The sequence below is a fragment of the Chionomys nivalis genome, chromosome 25 (genome assembly GCF_950005125.1).
Source record: "Chionomys nivalis chromosome 25, mChiNiv1.1, whole genome shotgun sequence".
In the NCBI taxonomy this organism is placed as follows: domain Eukaryota; kingdom Metazoa; phylum Chordata; class Mammalia; order Rodentia; family Cricetidae; genus Chionomys; species Chionomys nivalis.
In genome coordinates this window covers 8,301,972-8,321,705 of record NC_080110.1, presented here as the reverse complement: position 1 = coordinate 8,321,705, position 19,734 = coordinate 8,301,972, and the positions used below count along the sequence as shown (strand labels likewise).

The following is a 19,734-nucleotide window of genomic DNA, read 5'->3' as shown; positions in this document are numbered from 1 at the left end:
CCCTTCGCTACCATATTCTCTCATTCCTTGCCAGTTCTGACTTACTTCTGCTTTAGTTTTGTGAATGAATTTTTATTATTTATAAGTGTGTGTGTGTGTATGTGTGTGTGTGTGTGTGCACATGAGGTACAGATGCTCAAGCAGGCCCGAGGCATTGGATTCCCAGCAGTTGGGGTTGCAGGTGGTTGTGAGACACTTGATGTGGGTGCTAGGAACCCACATCAGGTCCTCTGGAAAAGCATTGCATGCCCTTAACTGTTGAGTCACCTCTCCAACTCCTGATTTATTTAAAATAAAATAGATTTTCCCCTGAAATCCCATGCTTGTGTATCTTCCTACTGTTGGACTTCTCTTGTAAACTTAAGCAGCAGGAAGGTAGACCAGTTGCCCTTGCTCACTGCTGTATCCACAGCACCTATAATAATGGGATTTGGGGATTCTGGCTATGAATTTGCAAGTCTTACTTTTTTACTTAGTGGATTGAGGACCATGGGAAAGTTAGTCCAGGCTGGAGCTCTAGCGTATGCATGCCTCTCTGGTTGATGGACTCAGACCAGCTCATGTCATAGTGCTGAGAATGGGAGCGGCACATAACAAATGGTTTTAGTTATTTTTTTAAATCGTTAACATATATGTTTGCAGATAAAAAGTCAAATTTCCCAGACATCTATAACGCTTGAAACTCTGCGATTGTGATGTTTGTCTTAGGTTCTTGCTTATCGTGGTGGTTATTGGACTTTACTGCAAAACTGCTGTAGGGCATTCTGGAACTTTGTCCAGGAGCTGCAGATACTACTGAAGCAGGCCGTGGACAACTACAAAACCTTTCCGATTAGCCAGGATGGCTTTCTCTGCATCTGCGTGCTACCTTTCCACCTGGGTGCAGAGCTACTTATTGACATGTTAATAAAGCTGCAGAGCACCAATTCCGTCAAGGTGAGGGCACTTGGGTAATTATTTTTATTGTATCCAATTAAAAATATCTTTTATCGCGAAGCTTGGGATAAGTAGAAATTGATATTTTTCTTGTGCTCCCATTTGGTTTGTCTGTTTTTCATTTGCTTCTCATTATAATTTTGTTCACAGCACATAACTTGAATTAATGTTAATTAAAAATACCTTAGCCTGAAAATCCAGTTTGTTTGAAGGGAAGAGAAAGAAATCCTTACTGAATTTCATCTCCTATATGAATTGACTTTGGTGTATTTAATCCATGCAGAAGCCAAGCCTCTCAGGTTACCCCTCTCCCAGTGGTCTATCTGGCCCTATTCTATTTCTCCAGGTGCTAAGACTTGTATCTGCTGAAAATCTATCACACCATTATTAGATTATGGAAATAAAATAAAAACAATATAACATGTGAAACCATAAACATATTGAAAATTAGCAGACTCCTAATCACATTGAGATATAACATTATAACATTTTGAGGGAAAGTATCTAATAACAATATCATGAAAGATAAAGCTTGTAAATAAGATTAAATTATTTATACTGAGGGTTCCAATATGAACTTTAAGTGAGGTATGACATTTAAGAATGTATGCTGTAATCCATGGCGTAGATGATAGCAACAAAAAGAGATAGCTGAGAAGCTAATAAAGTCAGACTAAATAATAATCAACCCAGAAGGATGAGAGAAAGAGCAGAGGGCCAAAACATACAAAGGACAAATTGAAAACCAAATATCAAATATTGCCGTGGTTTGAATGAAAATGGCCCAATGGGTTCATAGGGAATGGCACTATTTGAAAGGATTAGGAGATGTGGTCTTGTTGGAAGAGGTGTGTCACTGGGAATTGGCTTTGAGGTTTTAAAAAGACCATTCCAAGCCCAGAGTTTTGCTCTTTCTGCTGCCTGCAGATCCAGATGTAGAACTGTCAGCTCCTTCACCAGCACCATGTCTGCCATGCTGATAAAGAACTAAACCTCTGAAACTGTAAGCAAGTCCCCCCAATGATATGCTTTCCTTTATATGAGTTGTCATGGATTTCTTCACAGCAATAGAACACTGACTAATAAGACAACTATTAAAACTAACTCAGACATAGCTATACCTAAATTAAATGTAAGTTGGCTAAACAGCATAATTAAAAGGCACAGATTGTTTGGGTAGAAAAAAGACACATCTGTTTCTTCATAAGAAAAACAATCTGAACATTTTCCTTTGTGCTCAGTTCCTTTCGTGTTGCATTACCACATTTGTTTACCAGAGGAACATGTAGCGAGACCGTAAGTTGGGCAACTTATCTCCATGTGCTTCCTGCAGCCAGTGGAAGAGAAAGGCGACTTCTGCGTTCCCAGCTGCTACGGAAACATCAAATACGATAACGGGGGTTCCAGCCTGACTTTCGAGCATCCTTTGGATGACGTCAATGTGGTCGATTTGAAATGGATCCGTGACTTTGTGTTAAAGTCTCTGGAGGTTCTGTACCAAGTAGAGAAGTGGGAGACGCTGGTGTCTCTTGCCATTCAGTTCAACATCGTTTCACAGTATGTCCAGCCCCAAAGGCAACCACAGTTACAGACTTCTTTGGGGGGTGGTCTTTTAGCATGAGTTAACTTTTCAATGTGTTCTTTACCGCGACCCAGTGAGCGGTATACAGAGCAAGTGACCCCGCTGTTGGTGTATGCGCAGCGCCAGTTGCTCCTGAGGATACAGACGTTCAGTGGCCCCGATGTCGCTCAACAAGCTTGTGCCAGATACGAGGCTGACAACAGAGAGAAGGTGAGCTGGGCCCTGACATGTTGTAGAATATTATTTTAAGATGTGTTACCTTTGTTTCTGCTCTGGAACGTTTGTTCAATGATGCAAAGATGTGTTGCATTCTTTTATGTTGTGTTTGTTTAATTCCGTGAAGCTGTGTTACTTTGTCTGTCTAAAACACCTGATGGTCTAATAAAGAGATGAATGACCAAGAGCGAGGCAGGGGAAAGGATAGGAGAGGCTGGCAGGTAGAGAGGATAAACAGAAGGAGAAAAAGAGAGAAAAGGAGGAGGATGTCAGGAGCCATCCATCCATCCATCCATCCAGCCAGCCAGCCAGCCAGTCATCCTCCATCCAGCCATCCATCCAGCCATCCATCCAGCCATCCAGCCAGCCAGCCAGCCAGCCAGCCAGCCAGCCAGCCAGCCAGCCAGCCAGCCAGCCAGCCATCCTCCATCCAGCCTCGGAGTAAGAGTGAAAGTCTTATTACAGAAGTAAGAAAAGAAAAAAGCCCAGAGGCAAAAGGTAGATGGGATAATTTAAGAAAAACTGACTAGAAACAAGCCAACTAAGGCCTAGCATTCATAAGAAAGAATAAAACTCCATGTGATTGATTTGGGAGCTGGGTGGTGCTCCCGGCAGAGCCAAAAGAGTCAAACAACCAGCAGCTCTAACCAGTGGGCCTGTCTCCAGCCCCTCCTCTCGTGCCAGTGTGTGGGATTTCACTGAGGATTTGACTTTCTCCTTTTCTCACAGTTCTTCATGGCCAAGGGCCTGATCTCCCATACACTCTTTTTAGTGGTCAGGAGTCAGTCCCTGTTCTGTTTTGCAAAGAGAGCAAGTGTAGGCTCCACTGCTGTCTGGTACGTGGAGTTCTGGAGATCAGTGGCTGGTCAAGGAGTTTTCCTGATGAGGCCAGGCCCACCAAGGACGGCCACTCTAGCTTAACGTTAGCTAAGCAGGGACCTTAGTTTCTGAAGACTCCCATGACCGTCTTATCTAGATTAGCACTTGGTTGAAGAATCAGAATGAAATGTGGGTATGCTACCAACTGGACACCTCCCTGCCCTTCCTCCTTAAAGGTGAGCCCTAAGCAGCTGACCACAAACAAGCCTGTGCTCCCAAGACCTTGTTCGTTGATGACAACAGCACTGTTCTAACTGCTTATGCCAGATACCTGGGAATGGCCTCTGACTGGTCTCTTGTGCTCACACCCGCTTCAAATTGATGCAATCAGAATCTAAGCAGTTCTCAGCACTGACCATCTTCTGACCCAACAGCTGGTGTATTTGCCTGAGTTGGTGACTTTGTAATTATCCTGTGCCCTGTCTCCAGCCTGTAGTCTGCTTCCAGTGCAGCAGATGAAGCAGCCCTTTGCAAATCCAGATCAGATTGCAATCCTACTTGGGCCTCCCACCAGATTTAGAATAAAGTAAGCTTTGTCATGGTCGTACTATGCCTTATTCTATATAGTTTATAGTTTATGCCTTTGTTATTGGCTAGCACTTGGTACCTTCCCAGTGGGTATTTGTTGCTTGTCTTGGACACGCTCTCATATAGCTAAAGAGTGACCCATAACTTGTCATATAGTAGAGGATGACCTTGAAAGTCCTGAGCCTCTCACTACTGACTCCCAAGTCCTGGGATTGTGGGCCTGTGCCACCACACCCAGCTCTCCTGCAAATCTTTAAACTTTATTTTTATTTGGATATCCTTGAGACAGTGTCTATACAGCTGTGGCTGGCTTGGAACTCACTGTGCAGACTAGGTTGGCCTTGACTTTAGAGCAGTCCTTCAGGGTCTGCCTCTTGAGTGTTGGGATTACAGATGCCTTAGACCATACCCATCTGTCACTGCAGATGTTAACTACGTTATCCTTGAGACTTCTCACCTCAGGGTCATTGCATCTGTTATTACTTTTGTGTGGTGTGAGCTTCCTTCCGCACGCCCACACTGATTTTCCTTCCCCTTTCATACTCTTGGCTGAACCTTCCCTTCTCTCCCGTATTTAAAACCATGTGTCTGTTTGCGCCATTCCTCCATAGCAGCTAAAACTCTTTAACATGCTACCTTATGTATCTCAGCATTGTGTTTCTTCTTGGAACCCACTGAAATATTGTCCTTCAGAGTAGAGATTTTTGTTTGTTTTGTTCTCTGCCGCTATGTCATCCCTTCAGTATGAAACAGCGTGTGACACACTGGAGTTCAATAAAGATTTATTTAAAGGAACTGGGGAAAGGATGGAGCATCCTGGTGTGCTTTGTTAAATTGCAGGAAAGAGTTTGCATCTTGTCAGCCTGTTTTCATCTCATTATAGAAAGGCCTCAAGGGACAACAAAGAAGCATTTTCACCAGACTCAGCCGAGAGGCAGCTGTGCCTTGAGTGATTGGTTGGGGTTAGACCAAGGGCTGTGAGGAGAGACAGGGAGGGAACAGGGTCTTGGACTCTATAAAAGGATTTTCTTTCATCTAAACACTTCTCTGTTTTCACATATTTTATAATTTGAGAACTCAAACATCTGTTCAAGAATTTGTCCAAATAGTACAGAAGCAATTAGTTTTGAAAAACTTCATCAGGGAAGTTAAAATTGCATTAATTATGAGTAGGCTAGAACTAAATCTGCCTTTGGAAAATAAGCCTGTATTTGAAATGTGCTTCAATTCACATAATGGAATATATATTTAGATCAGCGAATTTATAGACTATCAGAAAATCATATTCTAATTGCTGCATATAATTTCCCCAATGTTCTCCCAGCTGTGCTGTGTACAAGAGAAATATGAAAAAAAAATTATATAGCTGTGTTTTCCCCAAAGTCCTCATGGCTGAGTGCTGCTCCACCGGCTTTTACTTATAGGACTGTTTCACATCTATTTCGACAGAGACTGAGACAAACATTTCAAGTCAGCCAGACTTTACACTACGCATGCCTAAGTGCCTCCTGTCCTCATCTTTTTAAGATAACTTGCCGGAACTTCATTGGGAAGCAGCTCACGATCGACCCTGCTTCACCCAAGACCCTGGCAGATCTAGAAGGCAGCTCTGACGTGCTGAAGACTCTCATCCTTTCAGGTTAGACCCGGTTTGAACTGGGACCTCAGTTTTCTTTAAGGTTTGCCATCGTGTCCCACAGGGTGAGCCAAATCTATTTTTCAGGTTTACTTGGAAATAAATCATTTGATACTTAACATTTTATATTGCTGTAAATGTCCTGCACAGATGATTAAACACTTTTACAAGTTTAAAAACTTTATAAGCTGAAAGGAGATGGAAGGAAAAGGAGAATTGAGGAGAAAAGCCTACTTTATGCATTTTTCTGTCTTTCCCTTTGGGGGAACTCATTTTTCTCTTAACTTTTTTTTTTCCTGTTTGCTTTACTGATTTGATTCTGAAAGTAGCTTCCATTTCCTTCTTCAGTGTACAGGGTCCTACTGACTGTGCCGTGCTTAGTCGTTGGCGTAGTCAGAGAGCTGGGGAGGGCTCTGGCATGCCTTGACTTACTTAGCGTTTAGCTAAAGAGGCTTCCAGAGTGTTTCTGCCAGGGCAGCTTCTAGAAATGAGGCAACCAAATAAGATGAAAATAGGGGGGCTGAAGAGGTGGCTCATCCGTTAGGAGAGTTCACATGGTTCCAGAGGCCATGTGATCAGTTCCCAGCACCCACATTGTGTCACATGTAACTGCCTGTGATTCCAGCTCCAGGCAGCCCAACTCCAACACAGTACTCTCTGGGTGTCTGCATACATGTGGGATAGACTCACGTATGTGCTTGCACACAGATAAAGATAAAATAAATTAAAACCAAACAAATCTAATTGTACCATTATGCTTAAACAAACATGTAATCAGGGGGCTTTTCGTCCACCCAATCCTGCAGCCGCTTTTAAAATAACCACTCTGAGGCTTAATATTAATTATAAATATTTATGAAGAAGGACGCTTAAAAGAAATCCCACACGAGCTTAGAATTGAGAAATAGATGGTTATTTATTTAGGGATAGACTCACAAATCAGAATCCTCTGCTTGAACGGAGATCAGAAACCAAAACCTGCAGCTGGAAATGAGGCCAGACACATGCTCTACTTTGGCATAAATAGCGTAAGAGGCCATGCCCCAGTGGGCAGGTAACCACTGGCTGTAAGACTGCCTACAGCATATTTAGCTGATTACATTTAAATTAACCCACTTGTATTAATCTGTGTTTGCCACATGGCCTTTGGCTTACTGGTGTGCTCTGGCATGTTGTTTCCTGGGTGGCTGGATGGTGTCTCCCAGACTCCACCCACTTTTTTCCTGTATCTCTGCTTGGATTTCCTGCCTGGCTCTCTCCTGCCTTGTCATAGGACAAAGCAGCTTTATTTATCAACCAATGAGAGCAACACATATTCACAGTGTCCAGAGAGCCCATCCCACCCCAGTTCTTTAAAGAAACAGATGAAGTAAAGACTGTCCTGTGTTGTGCTTCTCAGGTGTCCATGTTTCTGGGTCGGGAAAGGAGCACAGTCTTTGGGACGTTGCAATTCTTTCACTTATTATTTATCTACTAATTTCCTGCATGTGTAGATATGCCTTCCATCATTCAGCCATTTGCTGAGTTGGCCCTCCAGTCATCCAGTCGTTCAGCAAACACTTACTGAGCATGTGCTGAGGTATAAATGCCATCATAAAGTCCCGAGAACATGCAGATTAATGAGATTACTGAGTCATCAGAGGAGTTTATGGTCTGTCCAGGGGGATAAAGTGGGGATCATAATTGATACTATTTTTCCTTTCTCTGTTGCTATAAACTGTGGTGGTGTGCAGCTCGCATTCACCTCTGAGGGACTGCAGAAAGGCGAAAGGTCACGGCTGGCAGGAGGTAGGCAGTAAAATACCTCAGTGAGCAGCGGGGAGCCAGGCAAAGCAGGAAAGAGTCAAGTGATCTCATTTGCCCTCTTCAAAGACTTCTATGGCAACATGGAGAATAGGTTCAAAGGAGGCCACGTGGAAGCCAGAGTCCCTGCTCCTGGGTTGTATAGAAACGGAGGCCCGCAGCTGCACAGTTACAGCTGAGAGGGAACAGACATGAATGAGGGGAAGGGGCAAAGGGAAGGCAGGTGAAGCCGGTGTGCTGTGCCCTTTGATTTGCAGCTGTGTTGTGATTGGAACAGCAATATTTGAGGGAATATAAATTTGAAAATACTATATGTCAATGGTCATATCGAGCTGGAATGCTGTAAGAGTCATTAATTTTCATGGTCTTGGGAGGTAGATGTTGTTATATCCACATCATAGGTAAGAAAATTAAACATTTCTAGTGAATAGAGTTTTTTATTCAAGCCCTAGTCTGACTAATTGTTCCATCCACAACTGTTCTGCTGAGCTATCAACCCCCTATGCGTTTACTTCAGGTTACAGTCATCTATAAATATACAACACTCAAGGAAGAAGTGGGTATTTATCAGTGATCATATGAGTGATAGACACTTTATTCTGAATTATTATGGTGGTATGGTAATTCTAGGTGACCCAGCATACGTACAGGTTTTATATTGAGTTATTACAAACTTGGCTTCTGACTTGAACCTCTTTGTAAGAATCTGGGGCCTGTGTAATTAGAAACATCTATGCTTTTGGGTTTAAGATGATGAAATTGTCTCAGTATCCTCAACTCAGCTCATGAGAATGTTTATAACTATATAGGGCCTTGGGTATGTCTCTATGACATGCTTGTAATTTTTTTATAAGCCAGAGTCCACTCGTGACAGGTTCGACACCAGATCATTGCTTTAGGACCTCAGAATTTCTTGTGGCAGAGAAACATCTGGTGGCAATGCTTTCAGTTCTTCACAGCAGATACTGTGATGCCCCAGAGCCTAGAAACACTTGGTGTTCTCATTGCTTAACAGCATCTATTCTTCTTTCAACTATATAATAATGCATATGTAATTTGGCATCATCTCAGCAGGATTTGAAGACGTGACATTAACTCGTTTTTTTTTTTTTAGGTTATTCATGTATGAATGCGTACCTTACCTGCTCAGTAAGCTCTATCTGGGAGATAACCTTTTATTGGAACGTTTTTACATCCGGTACAGGACCTCTATCTTGAGTCTTGATCTGATTGGATATTTAAGTTCTCTGCTAGGGCTAGTCGGTCCTTAGGTGTGCTGGAATTTTCAGCCCTTGATAGGTGCATTTCACTCATATCTTTGGGCATTGGGGTGGGTGTGATTAACCTTGTGGAAAGCAGACTTATCTTCCTCTCTAGGTTCCTCCTTGGTAAACCCAACACTTGGGGCTGATTAGCATTTCCTTGCTACGTGGCTACAGTCAAATGCACAGTAGCCCACCTTCTACCTGACTCTTCCTCCTTATTGACTTCTAACTATTGATATACTATTACTGACTTTGAAATACTTTCTGGAATGATCAATGGAAAATTTCAGAGTGCAATCCTCTTGATATAGGCCCATGGGGTCAGCCTGGAGCTCACGATGTTTCTGTTCTTTGATTGTTGTATCTCATGGAGACAGAGATAGCTACAGCACCAGAACCCTAAGTAGGTCACAAGGGAAAAAGTTGTGCTAAAACTCTGAAGAAAGGAAAAGGGAAATAAAAAAGAAAGAAAAACAATTTAGGAGAATACAAAGAGGCTTCAACTATCAATAGAGGTCCCATAAAGACACATGAGCAGCAGGGTGGTCTCATTCAGATCACTTATTTTAAACACATTTTTAAGGTTTAGCCTGGAATGGCAGTTGCGTATTTCTCCAGTGCCTGACATGGTGCCCAGTGCTCACCAGCGTTTCGTATACAGCCATATGACACCTCATGACAGGGATACACTAGGAGAAGGCAGTGGCTGGGCAGTTTCGTTGCTGTGCCAACAGTAAACAAAGATGTCTAGTGCCATCAGGTGATGGGAGCTTGTGGGGCAACCATCCTGTTGAAAAGTGTTGTGATATGCTACAAGCCTGTTTTAAAAACTGAGTAAGTAGCAGTGGTGATGGGAGTCTCCATATAGCAAATGCTTGCCCTATAACAGATACCTTTCCAGCCACTCGATATGCAGGTTAAGGCAGTAACTCTCCGAGGTGAATGCTATCAACACATTGTAATGGATATTTTAAAACTAAGCCCATAGAGAGTAACTCTCATAGTATTTTGTTTATTTTAAAAATTAAAATGTTACATTACTTCCCCTCCAACTCCTTCTCTATCCCCCTCTCCTAAGTTTATGACATTTTTCCTTTAATTATTATTGTTATACATACACATACATATATAAATGAAAAATATATAAGTACAACCCATTGAGTCGTTTAGTATTGCTTGTATGTATTAAATGTTCTTAGGGCTGATGGGGGGTTAGTCATTGGGAAGACTCAGTCCCCCTTCCCCCCATCTCAACTGTCGTTAATTTTCTATAGCTCATCATCAACAGATGGAGCCCATCCATTTGGAGTGTTAATTGCTGTTGGAGTTGCTCAGGTCTTGTTGCTATTTCATGGGTGGGTCTCTCACTAATATGTGAATGTTCTCTTAGCTTTCGTCCTTTCTCTTGGATCATATGGGCAAAATGCTTCTGACCCTTCAAAATTCATGTGCTGAAATTGTAGTCCCAATATGATATTAGAAGGGGGGTCTTTAAGAGGTGAGTAGGTCGTGAGGGTAGAGTCCTCATGAGTGGGATTGTGTTCTTTGAAGGAACCAGAGGAGAGTGCTCTAGGCCTCCTTTTGTGGTGTGGAAAGGGTACCATTTGAAGGTAGCTGTCGGCAATCAGAAGTGAGGGTCCTCACCAGAACCTGAGCATGTTAGCATGTTAGCACCTTGGTCTAAGATTCCCAACTTCCCCGTCTGTAAAAGGCAAGTTTCTTTTCCTTATAAGCCATGCAGTCTATGGCACTTTGCTATGGCAGCCAGACTTTACTGAGGCATTTGTTTTTCTTCTTTCTCTGATCTCAGTCTCCAAGCAGAAGAAGATCAAACTAGAAGCTAATGAATTCTTGCAAGGGAAAAAAATCACTAACAATCTACAAACTTGAGGGTGTTGTAAATAAGGTTATGGTGTTAGAGGTGGGGTATGAGGAATACAGGGGGTGTTTTGAAGAGAATACAGGAGTGGGAACCTGAGGCAGGGAAATTGAGATTAGCTTACAAAAGAGATTATTTATAAAACTCGCCCAAGCCATTCAGCTTTGAAGACCCATGGTCATTAATTTGTTGACAGAATTCTTTGAAGCTGTATCATGTAATAGGTTGCAGATACTAGAGATGTAGTACTGGACTGAAGGGACAAAGACTTTGTCTTCAATGAACTTCATCCTAGTGGAGAAATCCAATAAGAAAGTAAGAAATCCAATCCAGCAGGTAAGACACGGCATGTCAGAAGATCACAGTGGTGTGTGGATAGTCGGGAAATGCTTCCATCCTTAAGTAGGGTAGATAATTAAAGACCTCGCTGAGAAGTTAACCACTAAGCAATAGCCTCAAGGAATTTAGAAGCAAGACAGGATATCAGAGAGAAGAATGTTATAGACCTAATTGAGCCAGTTGTGTTAAGCCCTGGACAGGAAGCATGGCAGGTGTAGAAGGGAGTGGAGGGTAGAATAATAGGAAGTAGGCAGAGTCAGTTCCCATAAGGTCAGATGGGTTGTTAATAGGAAGCTGAATGGCCAATAGCCAAGCAGGAGAGAATAGGCAGGATTTCTGGGGAGAAAGAAAGAGCTCTGGGAAGAAGAGAGACAAGAGACACCAGCAAGATGTGGAGCAAGTCACACATATGGTAGAGGTGAGGTAACTGAGTCATATGGCAAAATGTAGATTAATAGAGACAGGATAATTAACTTCTAAGAGCTAATTGGGAAAAAGCCAAGCTAAAGGTCAAACTTTCATAATTAAGTCTCTGTGTTATAATTGGGAAGTTGGCAGTCCAATAAAGGAAAGTCTACTACATTTGAGAAAGCTTGCTGCAGTGGTGGGGCCTATGGTGGGCGTGGCTAGGGTAGAAAGGGGAAAGCCGATTCATAGGTTATTGCTTTAATTCCAAAGGAGGTAGCAAGGCCCAGACATAGTGGAAGTGGAGAGGAGTCCTTGCGAGAAGGAGGACTTTAGGTCTGACAGGCAGTTCTCTATGACTTGCTATGGATTTGATTTGGGATCTGAAAGGAGAAGCGCTAAAGATGATTCTACCTTTTGGCTGCACATCTATAAAAATGGAGACATTTTCTACTGAGATGGGAAAAATGGGATGGAGTAGAGTAGCATGTGAGTCAGTGTGTGTGCGTGTGTGCGCGCGCGTGTGTGTATGCGTGTGTGTGCATGTGTGTGCACGCGTGTGTGTGTATGCGTGTGTGTGTGCGTGCGTGTGTGTATGCGTGTGTGTATGCGTGTGTGTATGCGTGTGTGTGTTTTAGGAAGTCAGCTGGGGACATGTTAGGATTGAGTTGTTGCACTTACAACATTGTGGACCTTTAGATAGATGTGTGAGACTTTTGGGGGTGTTTGAAACCAGAGATAAAAGTTTGGGAGCCACCAGAACATTGAATTTAAACCTGAGACCAAGGGTGATCATTATGGGGTGACTGTCAATTAAGAAGAGAAGAAAGGCATCCAAGGACTGAGGGCTGGGGTCCCAAGGCCAAGAGGCTGGGTTGAGAGAACCAGAATGCGTGAGCAGCTAAGTGGGGAGGGGCTTTTGTTCCAGAGAGGGGAGACCCTGATTTAAGTGACTTAAATAGCTGAATGGGTGGGAAACACTGAGCTAATTGTGTAGACAATTTTTGGAGGGAATTTTGATATAATGTGGAATGGAGAAGTAGGATGATAGCCTGTGGGGAAATGAGTCAAGACAGCGATTTTTTTCTTTTTTAAAGATGGGAGAAGTAACAGCAAAATGCGCTGTTGGGGATGATTCTATAGAGAAAATGGATGCTTTGAAGGAGGGGGAGCTGAGCTTGGCCAGAGTGAAGGTCTCGGTGGGTGGGTGGGCACTGCTGTACGGGCTGGGTGGATATTTTCCAAATCTCCCTGGCTGGAATCCATTCTTTCTTTCTCAGAGTGGGCAGCAGGTAACCTGCTCTGAAAGGATGGAGGCAGAGGTGGCTCCCTTGATGATTCTGTTAACCATGGAGGCCATTGGCCGCTTCTGTTGCCCCAGCAGTTCCTGGTGGCCACTTCACACACCTCAGTCGAGGGAAGTCACACAGCGCATGTGCTGTAGGAGAAACAGTCTCTTAGCCACTGCCGCTCTCAATGACGCTCCTGCTTGAACACAGCTGGTGCCTACCCTTTCTAAAATCATCTGCCTGTCTTTGCAAGTCCTTCTGGAAGCAGGCCCCTGGTTCTCCATTGGGGGAAATGAAGGCAGTTGTATAGCATGATTAATAAAAACCCAGAGACAGAAATTGGGGTTCAATCTGAAGGTCAGAAAAGCAAAGCAGCCAGATACTGGCTCTTACCTCTACTTCAGTCCAATGGTGATCCTGCCTCCAGGAATATCAGAATGAGGCTGTGTCTGAGGGCAGTCTCCTCCCATTTTATATCCCTTGGGCTGGGATTAAAGGTGTGCACCACTACTGCCTGGTTCTTTGGCAAACTAGTGTGGCTACTGGGATTAAAGGTGTGTGCCACCACTGCCTGGTCTGTAAGGCTGATCAGGGTGGCTGTTTTACTCTCTGAACTTCATGCAAGCTTTGTTTATTAAAATACAAATGAAATATCACTACACAACTGCTTTAATGAAGGCTTCAGGACTGGGGTGGATCCTTTTGTTCCACAGGAGAGCCAAGTCTGCTCACTGTGTCTTAAACTCCACACCCTTCCTACTCATGGCCAGCACAAGATAACTCTGTGTTCTCAGGAACACCCTGCCCTCTGGATTCCAGACTATGATGTTGATTTTGCAGACCCCTCCAGGCCTTATCTTCCTCATCTGTAAAATAAGGGTAATAATAGTCTCTGTCTCTCATGACTGTTTTTAAGAGTCAATCAATCACAGTAATTATTAGACTTATTAGGACTGGAGAGATATCAGTGTACCCTTTTCTGCCCTTCTTTATTTCCCTCATTTTATCATTTAATCAGATCCTCTGCAAATGTGACTTTTCTCATCAGCTAGATGGGCACTTCTTAAGGATGAGGTCATATCTTTTAACCTCTTAGTGTTCTGTTAACTAGGAGGTGGCTACATTGTCAAGACCTTAAAATTTTACTGGAACCTTCTCCTTGTTCAGCTCATTTTAAAAAGTAGATCCTTTAGCTACTCAGTGCGGAATCCTTCAAGTTCACTCTCTCTGGCACTCATCTGGTCAGTGTGCCACCCACTGGCAACCCAGTCCAATTCCTGGACCACCCTCACTGCCCAGAGACCTAGCAGCAGCTCTCCACGGGGCGCCCCCTCCTGACAGATGTCCCAGCCTGATTAGCTCTAGCCCCTTGCAAGGCAGCAGCTGCTGCTTCTCCTCTCTCAGCCTGCCTTTCCCTTCCCTTCCCTTCCCTTCCCTTCCCTTCCCTTCCCTTCCCTTCCCTTCCCTTCCCTTCCCTTCCCTTCCCTTCCCTTCCCTTCCCTTCCCTTCCCTTCCCCTCCCCTCCCCTCCCCTCCCCTCCCCTCCCCTCCCCTCCCCTCCCCTCCCCCCTCCCCTCCCCTCCCCTCCCCTCCCCTCCCCTCCCCTCCCCTCCCCTCCCCTTCCCTTCCCTTCTGAGATCAGCTGCCCGTCTCCGAGATTTTTTTGTTTCCTCCTTTTGTCTGTTTCCCGCTGCACCTGGGCTTTGAAGAGGTAGATTGTTTCATTTTTTTTTTTTATGAAAAAGGAGGAGGCTTCTTTAGGAAAATTGGCAAGATCTAAAGTTATTTGCATTTCTTAAAGAATAAAAAAATTAAAACTTTTCTCTAAAAATAAAGAACTTTGAAGTACACTAAAAACCAGAATTCATCTACGCATCAGATGCCTGCTACAGACTGGGACCTTTGAACTCGGCAGCTTTGGGTCCAGGCCGAGAAGGTCTCCTACCTAGAAGTGTCTTGTGACTTGCTGGCTTGTGCTGTCCTCCATCTCTAACGCTCTTCTCTGTTTCAGAGCAAAGACGAGCCAAAGAGCTTGTCTGTGTGCCCGTGGACGTGGCAGATTCCTTGAGATGCTTTCGAGAGACCCTGGAGAAGTCCAAGTATCATAACAGATCGGTACGGCACAGCAGGAAGCTGCTCTCACTGTTTCTCGCACAGACGCAAGGTAAAGGTTTATCCTCTGTCCCTTGATCTGTACTGACATGGGGTACCACCCTGCAGAATGTTCTGGTCTCATAATCTCCTCCCAAAACATGCCTTCTCCTGTGTCATCATCTCCCTCACACACTTTATTCCAGCTAAGACACCCGACCTGCCTTTTAACTTTGCTCCACGAGCCAACTTCCTGGAATATAGTAGCCATAAAGGAAAATGGCGTCTATTAAAATTTTGGTTCCGTGCCTCGGAGGTCTTGGAGATTTCTTTGCAGGGGTAGAGCTATGATGACTGGCTGTCCTTTGGGAGATGATGGACTCATACCAAGTTAAGCAGAGCCTTTTACCAGATGCCACTTGTCAGTCCCAAAGAAATAATTGTATTGGAAAATAAGCATCCATAAGCTCTTGTTTACAGGGACTGGGGAGAGGGAGAGAGAAAGAAAGACAAGAATGTATGTGGCATGAAGGTAAAAGGGAGGCTTTGGAGGGGAGAGAGGGGACCAGCAAAAGGCACAAGGGAGGGCAGTTAGGAGAGCAAATAAGGACCAAGTGTGGGCGCTAGGGAGATAGTTCAGCAGGTAAAGTGCTTGTCAAACAAGAGCAGGACCTGGGTTTCGTCTCTAGATCCCACTGAAGCAAAGCATGCTGGTCGCACCAATGTTGGCACTCACTGGCCAGCCTGCCTAGTTTGTGGGGAGTTCTGAGAAGTCTGCTAAATTAATTTTCCATATCATTGTTAACATCCTTCAATTTCTAGATATATTATTGGTGCATAGAGACACGAGTTAGACAATCAAGGATGGCTCCTCAGAATGGTCCCTGCAGCTCACCCCGAGGCTCACCTGATGCGGAAACATTCCCAGGATTTCCACCCTAGTCCTCAGGTCGCTGACTTCAGCCTCCATCCCAGTTTCTCCCTCGGCTCCTTCACATTGCTTCCCTGGCCGATTTTTTCCGAGTGTTTTCTGATCTTCTAACAAGATAGATTTTCTCCATTCCTTTCTTCTTGTTTCAGGTTAGAGGTACATACATGTTTCTTCTCTCCAGGAGGCTTCTGTCCCAGAGGTGAACTAAGATCATAACTGTGGGAAACGATTTTTAAGAAGGCAGATTCAAACCCACTAACTTCTCCTTCTTGCAAAAGAAGCATAATATTAACTCAGTCTTAGCCTGTCTGTCCTTCTGTACTGCCCTAGCCTGTCCGTCCTTCTGTAGTGTCTTAGCCTGTCCGTCCTTCTGTAGTGCCTTAGCCTGGCTGTCCTTCTGTAGTGCTTCAGCCTGTCTGTCTGTCCTTCTGTAGTGCCTCAGCCTGGCTGGCTGCCCCTCTGAAGTGTCTTTCCTGAAACACAAAGGTACAGAGACATCCTCTTGAATAGCTGCAGACTTCAGTATCCACCCTGGACCCCAGGAATGAGAAAACTGTATCCCCCCAACTGCAGAAAAGCCAACCTGCATACAGAAGCCGGCCCTTTCTTCTTCCTTGGCATTCCTCTGCCTCTCCAAGTCTTTCCCCTCTTTGCCCACTTAACAGTCCCCATTTTTCACCCACACCTTTAGGTGAAAGAGGAGGGATAAACAACGCACAGTTCTCTTCAGGGAAGGTGGAGTTCTGTCTGGGAACAGAAGAGATGCACATGTCAATACCCCCTGACCTTTCTCAGGAGAACTTCCGAGTGTTCAGTTCCGTGGAGAAAAGCAAGCTTCCCTACTCACAGCTGGGGCTGGTGATTTCTTCCTATCACCAAACTATTGGTAAGGCTAACTTGCCCCGAACTGTCAGCGTGACCTCATTAGAAGCTCTTGCCGTGTCTGTCGGTTTCTTTTGGTCAGACAAGCCCAACTATATATGCATTTATTAGAAAGCTGAAGATGCATGATAAGAATCACTCTTCCCATCCCAATCCCCACCTAGGGGAAAGGAAAGCTCTGACCTGCCGGAATCTTGTCAGCCCTGCTGTAAACCAACTCTCGGGACCTTCCTGCCTGCTACTGTGCAATCGCCACTTCGCCAGGTGGCATCCTGGGGCCTCTAGAATTTAGGCACTGCCTCCCACTTGAGGGTCCCAGTGCTTTCTCTGTAGAAAGTCAGACTCCAGCCACCCCTCATTCTATGTCTGCAGCCATCCCTCATTCCCCGTCAAGTGTCATTAACCACCCCTGCCTGCACAGCTGACCTCACTGCACCTTCTCCACGGAGCCTCTGTGTTTCTGGGGCATTAGACTCAATCTCCGGTTCTCCAGTGTTCAAACAGAACCTCCTTTGCTCTCTCTGGGTATATACAGCGTGTGACATTTGAAAACACTATTAGCTTGAAGATTTTCCTCACTACTGTCTACACAGTTAAGAAATAATGCGCTAGAAAATATTCTTGCTGATCTAAAGGAAATATTTTCCTTAGCACTGACATTTGTTCTTTTCCTTGATTAAAAATACAGATGTTCTCCAAGCCAGCAATCAAAGAAGCCTTAAAGTTCAGTCCTTGCATTCCCTTGGAAGTCTCCTCGTCTTCGCAGATAAGAAAAGGTAGTGCTTTAGAAGTCAGCAAAGACACGGACTTTGGTTTGGTCATTTTTTATTTTAATCAGGAAAACTATTTTCTTCCCTACGTGTTAGTTCTACAATAATATGGCAGTGCTTCGCTTTGTCCACGACGCGACCTGAGACAGACGCTCTAGGGAGCAAACACCACAGTGTCATCCTCTAATATTTACCGTGGCTGCATCCTCCGTCCGCTTGCTTTTTATCTAGTGGGGCGGGGGCGAGAGGCTGCATTCATTACTGGCCTCCGAGGACACGTCACTCAGTGCTCTGTTTCTGTCTTAGGGCTGCTTTTAAATGCTGGTGCCAAGCCCTTGATGACATCTTCAGGAAGCCAGATGTGCTGCACACCTGGAAAGAATTGGGCACTTCCCTCCCCAGTGCTGCCAGCAGCTCTTCACCTCCTGGCTTCAAAGACTACAGTGAAGAATTCCTATCCAAGCTTGGCATTTGGGGATGTCTGCAAGGGGCAATGATCGCAGCAAAGATAGCTCAGTGAGTCCCGGCATGGGATGGGTGACGAGCCGTGCCCCAACTACTGACCACCGTTGCTTCCTCTACGGCTATGCCCCTCTACAGGGCAATGCAATTTCATGCTGTGATATTTTTACTTATGACTGTCCTCTCCTCCTGTGACATCTCTGCCCCTAGGAGGCGAGTCCAATGTTATCACAGACCTTCTCTTTATTTATTGATGCATCCCCAATGCCTGGCATGGAGACAGCTTTCGTAATGGACAGCGAGTGCAGGAATCATTGATGTGAGGCAGGAGTATAGCATGCAGGCTGGCTACTAAGGCCAAGTTTGAGAACTTCCCAGGAGCCCCATGTCCTCGGTGTGCTATTTGTCCTCCGAGATGCAGTGCCCTCTTGAATAGACTGTGGTGGGGAGACTCACACAACACACTGTACCAGCTAGATTTTGGCCACACAGTAGCATGGATGGATAGCCTCAAGTGACAGACGTTTGCTGTATTATAGTGTTAGAGACTGGACGCCTGATTGACAGGTTGACAGGTGCCTCCTTGAGACCTCCCTTGTGGCTTGCAGGTGGTCACTTTTCTCTGCATCCTCACATGGTTTTTTCTCTGAAGCTACCTACTTAAATCTCTTCTTCTTAGAAGGCACAAATCAGGTTGGACCTATGCCATCATCTTCACTTGAGTGCCTTGTTAAAGACCCCGTCTCCAGTGTAGGAATGTGCTGAGGTTACTGGGAGTTCTACCGCAGCATGCTTCCCAGCCTACTACATGGTCGTAGTACTGCTGCTGGAACAAGTCGCCACTGTGTTTTTTACAACAAAACAAATTTCTGTTGCTTTGGGGTGCTAAGGATTAACCCAGGGCTTCTCACGTGCTAGGCAAGCACTGACCACTGAGCGACAGCCCCAACTCTATGGAGACATTTATTATCTTACAGTTAGGAAGTTCCAAAGCCCCAAAGTCAAGATGTGGCAGAGTTATGGGTCCTCTGAAAACACCAGGGGTGGTCTGTTCCCTTCCTTCCGTGTCTCACAGGCCCGTCTTAAGTTTGAACATCAGCCATCTATGAATACCTTGCTCTCTCTCCACCATTTCTCTCTTGCTCCAGCTCTCACTGACATTTATCTCCAGCCCTACGTTTCCTTCTTCTGCTCCTTGCGCCTTCTAGTCTTTCTGTTACAACTGCTGTGGCTCCACCGCCCTGTCAAGACCATTGTGGATATCCGCCCCCTCTCCAGATCTTGAATCTGATTGCATCGCATAGTCTCTTGCCAGAAAAGGAAGTGTTTTCCCAGGTTCTTGGGATCAGGGTACAAGTATCTTACGGGCTGTGACTCAGTCTTCCATACATAAATGCTTATCCCAATGCTTTGTGTACAGTTAGCAGTCTCACGTAATAGCTGTAGGAAATTCTGGAAGGCCAGAGTAGGAGAGGGAGGTACCCTTTCTCCAGGCACTTCTTTAGTTTACCTGTAGGATGTGGTGAGGAAAACTCCATGCTGGATTTTGAGCTGTATGGCGCATTAAATGATAAAACTTCTTTCAGCTTTCATGATACCGGTACTTTTGGAAGTAGAGGAAGTAATAGGTTTCTCTGAAAGTATTAAACATTAAAGAACATCTGTCAGTTTTGACTTGGTACCCTCGGGAAGGAACTCGTCCTCAGACTAAAGCCAAACAGATACACACACACTCACATACTCAAACACACATACCCGTGGACACAAATGTTTATACATGTACAGCGGACTTAGGGCTTGGTAGATTGGAGTAAGACTAAGAAGGAGAGAGGGGAAGATTGG

The 19,734-nt window shown here is 44.7% G+C and overlaps 1 protein-coding gene across 1 annotated transcript in view; it reads left to right on the top strand.

Moving 5' to 3' along the window:
• Nucleotides 1–19,734, top strand: part of Cfap54 (cilia and flagella associated protein 54) — a 255,271-nt gene that overhangs the window by 114,494 nt on the left and 121,043 nt on the right. The window contains exons 36-43 of the mRNA XM_057757648.1: nucleotides 709–936; nucleotides 2,270–2,493; nucleotides 2,593–2,728; nucleotides 5,669–5,780; nucleotides 14,768–14,920; nucleotides 16,470–16,664; nucleotides 17,349–17,436; nucleotides 17,737–17,946. Coding sequence (XP_057613631.1) covers nucleotides 709–936; nucleotides 2,270–2,493; nucleotides 2,593–2,728; nucleotides 5,669–5,780; nucleotides 14,768–14,920; nucleotides 16,470–16,664; nucleotides 17,349–17,436; nucleotides 17,737–17,946 — 1,346 coding nt within the window. The remainder of the gene's footprint in view (nucleotides 1–708; nucleotides 937–2,269; nucleotides 2,494–2,592; nucleotides 2,729–5,668; nucleotides 5,781–14,767; nucleotides 14,921–16,469; nucleotides 16,665–17,348; nucleotides 17,437–17,736; nucleotides 17,947–19,734) is intronic.